Below are 13,471 nucleotides of genomic sequence, written 5' to 3'. Positions count from 1 at the left end.
TTTACATGGACAAGGCACACCCATTAGCATCACCAATGTTTGTTCGATCACTTGATGCTAACAAAGATCCTTTTCGACCACCTGAAAATGGAGAAAAAATCGTTGGTCCAGAAGTACCATATCTAAGTGTCATTGGTGCACTGTCATATCTCGCAAATTGTACTCGCCCAGATATATCATTTTCTGTTAATCTTTTAGCGAGATATAACTCATGTCCAACCCGAAGACATTGGAATGGTGTAAAACACATATTTCGTTAGGGTACAATTGATATGAGATTATTTTATTCGACAAAATCAAAGTCTCCTTTAGTCGGATATGGAAGTCGGTGAAGCAATCCTTAACAGCGACGTCTTCAAATCACTCTGAGATCATTGCAATGCATGAAGCAAGTCGGGAGTGTGTGTGGTTGAGATCTATGACACAACATATTCAAGAATCATGTGGACTCCCAACAGCCAAAGATGACCCAACAGTAATATTCGAAGATAATACTGCTTGCATTGCGCAGTTAAAAGGAGGATACATCAAAGGTGATAGAACAAAGCATATTTCACCAAAGTTTTTCTATACACATGAACTTCAAGAAAATGGTGATATTGACGTCCATCAAATTCGCTCAAGCTACAATGTAGCTGACTTATTTACAAAGGCATTACCAACTTCAACATTCAAGAAATTGGTGCACAAGCTAGGGATGCATCAGTTGAAGGATCTCAAATGATTGAGATCAGAGGGAGTATCTATTGTTGTACTCTTTTTCCTTCGTTCAGATTTTTCCATTGGGTTTTACTGACAAGGTTTTAACGAGGCAGCATTTGAACTCCCACATCTCTTAGAAGTGATTTAATGAGTCGATAATCATCTAAGGGGGAGTATTATAGAAAAGATATTATAGATGATTATTGATATTGTTACCTATTCAAGTTTTGTAAATCTACTCTATAAATAGAGGTCTCCAATGATGAATAAAGCACACAAAAAATCATTCTCTCTTCTCTATATTCTCTACTATTCACAACAGGATATAAAATCCTATAGTTTTATCATTTTACGATTTTGATTAGATTTCTGTTTAAGTTGTGTAACTTCTTATTTTGGATAATTTTAGAAACTTTTCATCACGTCAGAAAAAAATGATTAAAATTGCCAAAATAATTAAAATTATCAATTTAAAAATGATATTTGATAATATAGATGATCAAAATCACAAAAAGAATATAATGCCAAAAAAAAAAAAAAGAAACCCGCTAATTGTATCATGATATGATCATAAAACACGTAAGCAACCATTAATCCAAAAATAAATATAAAAAATTATCATATAAAACATCAGAATATTTAAAAATTACCCCAAAACATTAATATATAAATCTAAATAATAATTTAATTTCTCTGGAAATTAAGAGTCAAACCATTTGGTGGTAATTAATTTGTTTAAAATTTTTTTTATTTGTTTTTATAATTAATTTAGTCACACTCAAATTTAGGAAAATTAATGACTGAGACGTATTTGTTTGGTGAGATGGAAGATAACACTTGGTCGCAGTCACGTATGGTCTATACAATCAACAACTCCAAATTTGGGATATCTATGTCAACACAATTGGCTGTTGTTGTACATGTAATTTATTCTCATTTTCTTTGACATATTATTTCATAAAATAATTTGGATGCTAGGTTTTTTATATTCTCATCTGAATCTCAACTAATACAACGTTCGATCTTATGATTGATATAAGTCGAGTTTCATGCTCCATTTATGTTTAATTTTCGGAAAAATCGATAAGTTGGCTACAATATTTTAGATTAAGTTTAAATCGGGAAATAATCATGTATATTTTCTGTAGTCGAAAATTTCAATTTTGAATTAGAAAATCAAATCAGAATTTTAAATAATAAAAAAATCATAAAACCAGCCCAGAGTATCTCGTGTTCTTATGTATTATGTAAATTGTATTTCATTTATAGAGAAGATTTGTCAATATTTTCCCGATTCATTCTTTGATTTAAAGTTTTAAAAAAAAAGTGGGAAGAAATGAGAGAAACATTTAAAAATAAATTCAAGTTTTTCATCCACTCAAAGAGCAGTTGGAATAAGAACCATCAAGATCGCGAACCTTTCGGCTCTGTAAGAGCTTCGGTTATTTGAATGAGTGATAAATAGACAAGTGAAGAGGGAAGAGCAAACATCAAATTTCCCTCCCCACTCTCCATTTCCTCCTTCCTCCCTTATTTTTCTTCTTTCTTGGATCTTTCCCGGCATTTATTTCTCGCCATTGATGCCAATGGAGCAGATTATATGTTAACAAACACGCACAGAATCATATGCAAGATACGGTTTTGAATGTATCCATGTACGAAAGAATAAAGCCTTTTTGTTCATGAACGTTACAAGATTTTCTTGGAGATTTCTTCTTTTTTTTTTAATCAGTATTTCTTGGTGGGTGTGTTGCTTTTAAGCTGCTGCATTAATGGCGGAAGGGATGTTGCAATTCAATGTATTGTCTGTTGTAAGAGATGTGCTTCAACAACACGGAAAGAGATTGAACGACATTGATTTGGCCTCAAGAAAAGTTCAGGAAGCATGTATGTGATATTGATCGTATACATTCTATTGGGATCATTCTTGATTGTATGCCACACTGTTTCGTCATTTATTGTTTGAGATTGAGATTAATGCCTTGAAATAAAATTTTGATTTTTATTGTGGGTATGGATGTGAAAAAATATTGGAATACTTCAATCTTGGCTCTACATTTCATGTCTTTCTCTAGAAATGTATCTGGATATGTGTTTTCATATTCTTTGCACAAATATTGAAATACTTTAATCTTGGCTCTGCATTTCATGTCATTCTCTACAAATGAATCTGGAAATGGGTTTTCATATTCTTTCGCGTGGGTACGTAATAATCACCATTACAGAGGAATCGGTCGTCTAAATTGTGACACAGACAATGTATTAAAGCACGTTATGCTAGCATCATAGGTTGTAGATTGAACCAATAACACGGACTGAACTTTTCCGCGGTATAGAATGGACAAAAGAAACTGATATTATGAAATATAACTAGATGGTTGTGTTGCAGCATTGAGAAGATATGAAGCAGCCGGATGGATAAGGAAAATGGTGGGGGTAGTTGCAGGGAAAGATTTTCCAGCTGAGCCATCTGAAGAGGAATTTAGAATTGGTTTGCGAAGTGGGATTATGCTCTGCAATGTACTTAACAAGGTCCAGCCTGGTGCTGTGCCGAAGGTAAGGTTCACTGAATTTCTTGATTTCCTCTACCACATTCTAAATAAACTACACATGAAAAATCATGCAAGTGTGTGCTTGCTTCTGTCACTGAAGGTTCCATCCTCGGTTTCAGACTCTCTCCTTAGATAGTGTTTTAATTATTATTGCTTTTATTGTTTGATTTGCTTCTAGGTAGTTGAAGCACCTTCTGATATTGTTGTTATTCCTGATGGCACTGCTCTCTCTGCGTACCAATACTTTGAAAATATTAGGAACTTTCTCGATTCTATTGGGGAATTGGGGATTCCGACTTTTGAAGCCTCAGATTTGGAACAAGTACGTCGATTAACTTTGTAGCGGTTTTATCTTGTTCATAGAAATGGCATAGAAGGAAATGTAATTAATGATTTCTGGATCAATCTTCCAGGGAGGGAAGCCTTCAAGAATCGTGAGTAGTGTACTGGCTCTTAAGTCATACTATGAGTGGAAGCAAGGAGGTGGAAACGGGGTCTGGAAATTTAGCGGAAATTCGAAGCCACCATGTGAAGGGAGGCAATTTATTCGAAAAAATTCTGATCTTTTCATGAATTCAATCTTAAGGAACGCATCTGCTGGGGAGAAGTTGCTTGATGGTTTATCGAGCGACATGGGGGAGTGTTTTGATGAAATGGTTCGTAAGCTTAAACTTCAGTTATCTGCCGCTTGTCAACTGCACAAAAATTTCTCCCATAAATTTGTTTTGCTCTTCAATTTGCAGGAAACCTCCCACTCCTTGCGCTTACTTGTCCGCGAACTTCTTTCTGATAAGAAACAAGAAGATATTCCAGAGGCAAGTATTTACATTAGTTATTGTGAGACAGATTATAAATTAATTAAGTCTTAGAAGGTATGTTGGTTCATTGATAACACACATGATTACAATATCGAGCCAGACATGATTACAAGCTTAAGCCAGATTCATTCTCGACAGTCTAAAAATTTTAAAATCCCAATAAACTCAGTTTACTTGATATCTGTTCTTAGAAATGCAAATGAGAATCATGCTTGGAATTGAGATCTTCTAATTTTCAAGAAAGTTACTTGTAAATTGTTTTAGCACTTTTTTAGTTTGCTAAATACACATATCTACCACCATTTAAATGATTGCCCTTTTTTATTTGACAAGAGTAGCCTCTGGTCTGTATATTTTCTGATTTTAAGTTCTGAGAAAATTCATCTGTTCTCATATACAGATTGTGGAGAATATGTTGGGCAAAGTCATGGAAGAATTTGAGTGTAGATTGGCAAGCCAAAAAGACCATGTAAGAAATATGTTCTTTGACTGTATTCATTGCCTAGTTTTCGATACATTTACTTTCTAGATTCAGACGCACTACACTGAATTATATGTTGCAAAATGAATATGAAGTCATAAAGATGATTTTTGTAAAGATACTGTTACTGTACTACAGGTAATCCATGGTACCAATGAGCCGTTTACTTTACACGCTGATAGTGAGACCGAGGATAGATTACATTGATTTGTGTAACACTTGACCATGCATTTTAAGTCTATTCTAAGACTTACCGTTTTATTCGTTTGTTGTGCAAGACCTCAAATATAATTAAGGACGAGAGGTGGACTGATACTGATGTGAATTCTGGTGAATTAGAAGTGCATGATTCATCTCCGTTAAACTTAGTTAAACAGCAGCAAATATATATACAGGTGATTCATGTTCAATTTGTGAATAGAAAATACATTTTGGTCTTGAGCTTGAGATTTATCACCATTTTTTATTTCATTGTTTTAGAAATTGAAGAGTACCCTTCAGTTTACTAGAGAAGACTTGAAAACTTTGCAAATGAAATATCAAGAAGAAGTGAACAATCTAGGTACAGATCTTGCTTTGGTTACATAAAATTTGAATTGTTTAAGTGGGACATGGGATTTAAGAACTTTTTTTTGTTAATCTTTGTTGATAGGAAAACACCTACAAAGTTTGGCTCATGCAGCTTCTGAATACCAAAGAGTTCTAGATGAAAATCGCAAATTATATAATCAAGTGCAAGACTTGAAAGGTAAAAACTCTAATGGTTGTAATTTTTATGAAAAAACGTGGCAATTATATGTTTCTTGCTCGTGCTTGACAGGCAATATACGGGTTTACTGTCGAGTACGACCTTTTTTGCCTGGGCAACCCCACGGTTTGAGCTCTGTCGAAGATACGAATGATAGGACTATTACATTACTCTCTCCTTCAAAATATGGAAAAGATGTTCGCAAGACATTCACCGCTAACAAAGTTTTTGGTCCATCTGCGAGTCAAGGTCTCTAAGGTCCCTAATAACTTTTTTTTCCCTTTGTACAATACTTAACTTGTCAAGACTCCACTGAGTAGCCGTTTTTCGACCTTTTGTTTCTTCCTTTTCCACAGAAGAAGTGTTTGCAGATACACAACCATTGATTCGATCTGTCCTTGATGGTTATAATGTGTGTATATTTGCTTATGGTCAAACAGGATCTGGGAAAACTTACACAATGGTAAGAAGTTTTATGAACATAAATTAAAACGATAGATGTTAGAAATCCTGAGCTATTGTCTTCAAGAAAGTTATCGCTTACCTCAACTTTAACTATATTTGATCTTTCTTGGTGTCTTTGAAAAGAATACTTATTTATCTGCAGTCAGGACCTGAAGAACTTACAAAAGAAAGCCTAGGCGTCAACTACAGGGCACTGAGCGATTTATTTTTCATCTCTGAACAAAGAAAAGACACCATTTCTTATGAGGTCTCTGTTCAGATGATGGAAATTTACAACGAGCAAGTGAGAGATCTCCTCGCCACGGACGGAATCAATAAGAAATATCCTTTTGAGGATTATTTATAACTTCAAAGTTTTGTTCTTGGCTCATACTTTTTTATTTTCCTCATTTTTCTCTTAACTCGAAAATACATTAGAAATTCGTAACAGCTCTCAAAATGGTATTAACGTACCAAATGCAAATCTTGTACCTGTTACATCAACATCAGATGTCATCAATTTGATGAACCTAGGCCATAAAAACCGTGCTGTTGGCTCTACTGCAATGAATGTGCGTAGTAGTCGTTCTCACAGGTAGAATCATATTTGTCCTATAAATTTTTTGCTGAAATTATTTCCTGTTATTTTGACAAATCTGAAATTACAATGCTTGCAGTTGCCTTACAGTTCATGTTCAAGGAAAAGACCTGACATCGGGTACCATTCTTCGTGGTTGTATGCATTTGGTTGATCTGGCAGGAAGTGAAAGAGCCGACAAATCCGAGGCAGTTGGTGATAGACTAAAGGAGGCTCAACATATCAATCGCTCTCTTTCTGCCTTAGGAGACGTAATATCTGCTCTAGCCCAAAAGAACTCACATGTTCCTTACCGAAATAGTAAACTTACACAGTTGCTTCAAGATTCACTCGGTAAGATACGACATTTCTCGTTCAATGCACAATATGCTTTCCCCATAATTATTCTTTCATTAATTTTTAAGATAACGGCCTGTTTGTTCTTTAGGAGGCCAAGCAAAAACACTGATGTTTGTTCATATCAGTCCGGAGCCTTCTGCTCTCGGAGAAACAATTAGCACTCTAAAATTTTCTGAACGTGTTTCCACTGTTGAACTTGGTGCTGCTAAAGCAAACAAAGAGAGTGCCGATGTCAAGGAACTAAAAGAACAGGTTTTACATGCCCCCTTTGCATTGTTAACTTGTAACAAAAGTATGTGCGACATTTTTTTATCGGTTACAACTTGGCAAACGATAACTTCGCTTCATTTTTCATGTAGATAGCCAGTCTGAAAGCAGCCTTAGCACGGAAAGAAGGTGAATCGGGACGCCTAAATCAAAATTCTAGGCCGAGCACATCCAGAGAGAAAGGGACATAGTGATACTTCATTGACATCAAGAAGGCTAAGCATTGACAGTCAAGACTTGATAAATTCTCCTCCTTGGCCACCTATTAGTAGCCCAGGGTCAATAGAAGAAGAAAAAGCCGTCTCCCATGATTGGGTTGACAAGGCTATGGTTAACAGAGCTGAGAGTTTGAAGTGGTCAAAGAAGATACAGCCTAGATAATGGCTTATCTAGGAGCCAATATGAAACAGCAATCACTGACGAATCTGATGATCTCGAAGCTGCAACTAGTGAGTCTTCGGAGATAGATTACCAATGGCTTCTAAACATGCCTAGGTCCAACAGCTTGCCAAATGTTACGGGTCCGAAAGTCCGGAGACCTAGTCCAAAGCAAACTAAGAGTCCAGAAATACGGTAAATCTTCTTGTTTTGCTTTTTATTTTTCATTGTGCATGAACGCGAGAGTCCCTTGAAATCGTAAATGACCGAAGTGTCAAGACGATTACAAACCACCAACAATTTTGAAAGACACATTGGTCCAGATACTATTGGTTATGTGGGATCATCGAGACCTTTGGTGCCAATAATCATTTCGATTTTTCTCCTTCCAAGACGAGGGCAAAGCCAGCATATCCTCAAAAGATTTGCTGCCTTTAAAGTAATTTCTCAGTCGATATCTTGCATGTAGAAAACTTTCACAGATCGGGCAAAAAGAATGAGTGTGCTAATAACAATGTTTAAAAGAGAATTACAATAATAATGATCTATCTGTTTTAGCATATTTAAACTTTATTTTTGTCAATAGGAGCCTAATTCCACCACCAACTAAGAGAGGTGCAAATGGGATCCATTCACCGTTGCACAAGCATGTGCGACAACCGGTTTCTGTCGATGGGAGGCGAAAAACAGTAAATGGGAAGTGAGCATTGCAGCATGGATGAGAAAAAGGCTCTTGCTGTCGAATGTGGCTGTTTCGAGTTTCTTGCTTTTACGATGAAATATATAACTAGTTAGGTTCTTGCTGACTGAGAGGTGTATGTATGCAAGAAGAATGGCAATTCATAGTTTCTCAATGCCACTTTTCAGATATATAATTTTTCCTTTCTTTTTCCAATTACAGTGGTATTTCTGCTTTTTGGCATCTCCACTGTGAGGTTTTTGTGTTCATATTCTGTTGTGAGTTCTTTTTTTTTTTTTTGGCTTTCCTATTTTTATCTGTTCAATGCACAAGAAATGATTTATAAAGTGAGATTTTTACTCTTCTTTATTTTGATGAAGGAAACTTATTTTAGTGTAGATTATACATAAAGATATTCATTGATATATATATATATATATATGTATGTATATATAGAAGTATAATTTGCCCCCCTAAAATATAATTTTATTTTTGCCTTCTGTAACAACATTTCTGACTCAGTTTTTGAAAAGAGAGGGAAACTAAACAAGTCCTATGCCTTTTTTCGTTTTGTAAATTCATAATGAAAATTTACTTCTTGGAATTTGGGAGTCTCTGATGTCCGACTCCTTAAAACCACGTTTGGATTTGGTGTGTGCACAACGCTATTATTGGATCATGTGGATTTCATGTGAGGTCTATATGATCCAATGACTCTACAATGTACAAGGATCCAAATTCCTTAAAACCACCACTACTGAAAAAATACTCGTGTAAGAAATTCGATTCGAATAATAAAAATTTTATAAAATACAAATTGGTCTTAAAACAATGTTTTAGTTTTTTTTTTTTTAAAGAATTTGTTTTTCTTATTTCGAATTAATCCAATTCAACTAAATATCGAATATGTACGCTTCGATATGAGATCCCAGATTCGAAACTTAATTAAAACAAACTCCTTACATAAAAATGTTATTTACCTTTCAGATGTTCGAAATTGTAAAAATATTTTTAACCGTGCATGTTCGACCTATCAGCATAATTAATCTAGTGGGCATGTAATATTTTAAAGATTTCAATTTTCATAGAAGATTGTTTACTTTATCAAATTTGTTGAGGTGTACATGTTTGTTTGCCATTTGCCTGGTAGTGAAGCTAATTTCAAAATCGTACCTAATTATTTGACAGAAAAATGTCATATTTCATTAATTTTTGTTGCTTGATTGGCGGCCTATTTCCAAATTTTGTACACTATTTGTTTGACGTATTCCCCTATTTCTTTTCAACGTAGTGCCTCCAATTGATCCAAGATAATGTGAGATGAGTCGGCTCATTCCATATTTAAAGTGAAAAATAATATTTATTTTTTTATAAAATAATACATTTTCATGTGATGGATCGAGTCCGGCAAGAGATTTATGTCTCAAAATTGATCTGTGAGATGATTTAACAAGAGATATAAAAAATTTGATAATATCTTCGAGTCCATGTTTTAATAAAGATAATCCAATTTTTGTTGTCCTAGTCTAAGAGCTTTTTAGGTGCTTGCAAATTTCTAGTCAATCAAATGTTAAAAATTATAGGTAGAAGTTGTGAAACATTTCAAATAAACTCTTACAAAAATTATTTAAGAAATATGATAAAATATAAATTTTACGATACTAGATTATATCATCCACATATATATATATATAATCGATCTAAAATCTTAAGAATTTGATCATTATTTGAAAAGTCAATGTTGAATAGTTCAAATCGACCTACTCTAAATAAAATTCTTTTCATGAAAAAGTAGCCAATGAGTGGCAACCATTTAAATGAGTATATATTCAGATACGTTGGTTTCATATAACAAATTGAGTTAATAATTCCCGCGGAGCGAAAAAGAACAGATCACATAGTAATTGCTAAAAAGATCCATGATGTGGATTCACACTTGTGCGTGTCTGAGTGGAATGACATTTGTAAAAAATATTTTCATATCAATCGAATATATTTTTTAGTAACTAAAAGACATTAGCAAAATATGTCTTTTTCTTGAGTTCACATCACGAAAAAAATTGAATTTACTTTGCATAGGTTTTTGAAGCAAGTGATATTGATTTTTCTATTTTTGGTAGCTGAAATTACTTTTAAGACAAAGCAGAAAACAGTTAGTGATGGTCAAAATTAATATTTTTTTTTAAAAAGGTTTTAGCAAATAGGATGCTATCTTTACATGTATATTAGCTTTAAAATTAAATAAACGCCATATTAATAAATTTTCAAAAGAAAAATATCAATGCAGTCCACTAGAGTTTGGTACGTAGTCGGACCTAAATCTTAATATTTTAAAGTATTATTGTTTTCACAAATTATCTATGGGTGTGTGTGATAAAAAACGTAGAAAATGTTGGACAAATGGTAAGTAGTGAATGAAAGAAAGTGAGAGTTGTTCTGCATTGAAAAACGTGTTAAGAATAATATTCTTTATTAGTTTCAAGTTTGAGCCAGGGGTGGGCATAAACCCAAAAAACCGAAAAAACCAATCGAACCGAATAATTTGGTTTAAATGGTTTGGTTTTATCGGTTTTTTGGTCGGTTATGATTTTAAAATTCATGAAATTCGGTTTTTTGGTTCGATTTTCGGTTTTAATTCCCAAAAAACGAAATAATTGAACCAGCCATATTTTTGTTAAGTATATGATTTTTATGTATAATGATGGGCCTATTAAGGTTTAGAAACTTAGTATCATTAACTCTTAATTTTCAATCGATCGTTTTCTCTTCTTTCGTACCACTCACCAGTCGACGTTTTCTTTTCTTTTCTGTTTTGCATATATTTTTTTAATTTTTTCGTAAGATGATTGATGTTTCATTCGAGCTGGTAGCCACCTTGTTATTATTCCTATAACTAAATATTCCGTTGGATTCATGCATTTTCCGTGTTTACATGGTTAATTAGTTATATATATTATTATTATATTCGTATGACATGTTTGTACACAACACAATTTATAATATATAAGATTAAGTCCCACAAATTAAATGTTTGAAAAATACTATGATTTAGATTTTAAAGGCATAAAGTGACGTATAAATTTATTTCTTAACAAATTTTAGCTAACCTGCCGTATAAATTGAAACGAACCGAACCGAACCGAACCGTAATAAAATGGTTTGGTGTTGGACTAGAGATATTCAAAATCGAAAACCAAAAAACCGAACTGTTGTAGAGTAAAATCGGACCAAACCGACTGTTGCCCACCCCTAGTTTGAGCTAAGGGTTTGGGCCCCAAAGGCACCAGAAGTTTTGGAATGGAGAAGACACTGATAAGCTGTGTAATGATAAAACACATACACACGCGGCCTGCCAGCTCTGCCCGTGGTGGTGAGGTGAGGTATCAATCTTTTTGGACAAAAATTATTTGGAAAATAATTTTTTATTTTCGAAATAAAGACTGCACCCATTCAGAAACGGTGTGTCCCTTAGCCTATCACAGAAACAAGTTGTGCCCCTTCTACGCAACTAGTGGACTACTACAGATAATCCCTCCATTGGTATTGCTCACACTCTTTTCTCACATCTTTGTTGCATTCCCTTTTCATTCGCTTTGTGCTTGAAAGTTCTGCATATTTCGTTCGTTGTTATCAAGAGAGGTTGTGCTGCATTCTCTTGATTCGAAGTCGGTGTATCTTAGAGACAATTGTCGTCAACATAGAATATGGTTACATTGGCAATTTCGTCTTGCAGATAAAGGATTTATCCTTGCCTAGACTTACTACTTATTCTTGTTGCACATTATTCCAGTGTCAAATTAAGATCCTGATTAATCAAAGAAATCTAACTCCTAATACAACTGATTGCGAATCCCCTGTTTAATTGTCAGTTCTAATCTTCCCAGTTAAGCGCCAGAAACAGGAAATCCTAATTAGCTATCAGTCATTATGATAGAAAATATGCAGAAATTTACGAAGTAAATGGAACAAAAAGCTTTAAATTCGATAAACTAATGATGATAAACTAGCATTTACAACGGAAATTGAAATAAAAACTTGAATTTGGAACTATGTAATTCAGAGAACTTGTATAATGCTTGGATTTTTTTGGTCATTTGGCCTGCCTTGGTTCGTTGAGTTTTGTTGTCTGCTTCACTTCATCCGAGTTCCCAACTCCCATTAACCAAAACGGCGGGAAGCCTCCATGCAACAACTTTCTCTACTGGGCTTTGACTTATTCTGGTGTGTATCATCTCAGACATTTTATGTTCGATTCAAGGAAGTCAAGTGGATGAATGCAAGGCAAGGATATTGAAAACTCAAGTGTAAAGAGTGGTACTCCGCATTACACTCAAGGGATAATAATTTTACTCCCTAGCGGTTACAAAGTTCAGAGATGCATAAATAAGGGGAATAAATCTGTATTGTTAGTTGTTGCTTCCGCTGGTTATTCTTCTTATCTCATTAAATGTATATGAGAGGTGTGGTGTACTTTCTGAAAGCTTGCGTGATCTTGAGACGAAACTTGTGTGATTGTTACAGATGTATCGTCTTGGGTTGGTTCGAGTGGGAAGGGTAGTTTGGTTATTTGTTTAACCGCGAAAATGGTGGTAAACAAGCCATTCGGTAAGCGAATTGAGTCGTTTTTGAAACATAGGTCATAATATTGAATTTCCAGCAAGCTACTGGATATTTTTGGGTGTTTTTACAGTTTTAAAATCGAGTCGTCTCCTTGAGTTAAAGCTTAAGGTCATTCGGGTAAGTATAACGTTGAATCGTGATAGGTCAGTTCGAGGAAAATCGAAGGCGGTTTGCAACTTCCTAAAACAATTCCATATCATGTTAAATGTTTTTTTGGAATTTTAAAAGTATATGCATGATTTATACTATTTTTAGAAGTTTTAACGTATTTGCACGTATATGCTATTTTTAGCAATCTCGACGTATACGAATTAAATGAACCATTTTTGGGAATTTTAAAGAATATGGAAAGTTATGAATGTTTTCTGAAATATTAAAGTAAAGAAAACTATTTTTGAGAAGTGTGAATTGATCATGACGTAAAAGTAGTAAAGGATCCGTTGAAAACGAGAACAGTGAACTTGCAATGACAAAGGGAGTGAACTGTCGAAAACGGGGACGAGAATCTCAATGATAATGGATCCGTTGAAAAAGTGAACAGTGAAGTTATTTTTATGATAGTCGGTGGGTAAATATACACTCACATGAATAAGTGTACGTAAATATACACTCACATGAATAAAAATTACTTTTACCAAAAATAGTCGGTGTTTGAAAAAAGTGTATGCAAATATACACTCGCATGAATACAAATTACTTTTAATAAAAATAGTGTTTTTCATGCAAACATGAAACCTTAAAAAATATGCAACTTTTTAAACCATGCTTACATATGAACATTTTCCATTTAAAACTATCATTTTTAGGTGAAGTCCGATCCTCGAAAGTGACAACATTTATTCGAT

At 34.1% G+C, this 13,471-nt stretch overlaps 1 protein-coding gene across 1 annotated transcript; it reads left to right on the top strand.

Annotated features, from left to right (window-relative positions):
* The first annotated feature begins 2,097 nt into the window (after window positions 1-2,097).
* Window positions 2,098-8,370, top strand: LOC142543283 (kinesin-like protein KIN-14I). Its single transcript, XM_075650452.1, is given in 20 exon segments — window positions 2,098-2,357; window positions 2,464-2,589; window positions 3,092-3,258; window positions 3,433-3,576; window positions 3,668-3,910; window positions 3,998-4,069; window positions 4,473-4,541; window positions 4,832-4,948; window positions 5,034-5,115; window positions 5,206-5,301; window positions 5,374-5,550; window positions 5,658-5,764; window positions 5,909-6,089; window positions 6,181-6,340; window positions 6,423-6,676; window positions 6,771-6,934; window positions 7,042-7,118; window positions 7,120-7,299; window positions 7,301-7,522; window positions 7,914-8,370. Coding segments are annotated over 20 exon segments (2,766 nt in total). The 5' UTR covers window positions 2,098-2,347; the 3' UTR covers window positions 8,032-8,370.
* Window positions 8,371-13,471: the final 5,101 nt, after the last annotated feature.

Source organism: Primulina tabacum, chromosome 1 (assembly GCF_025594145.1).
Source record: "Primulina tabacum isolate GXHZ01 chromosome 1, ASM2559414v2, whole genome shotgun sequence".
Lineage (NCBI taxonomy): Eukaryota > Viridiplantae > Streptophyta > Magnoliopsida > Lamiales > Gesneriaceae > Primulina > Primulina tabacum.
Note: the sequence above shows the minus strand (reverse complement) of the source record. Positions and strands in the feature narration are given on the sequence as shown.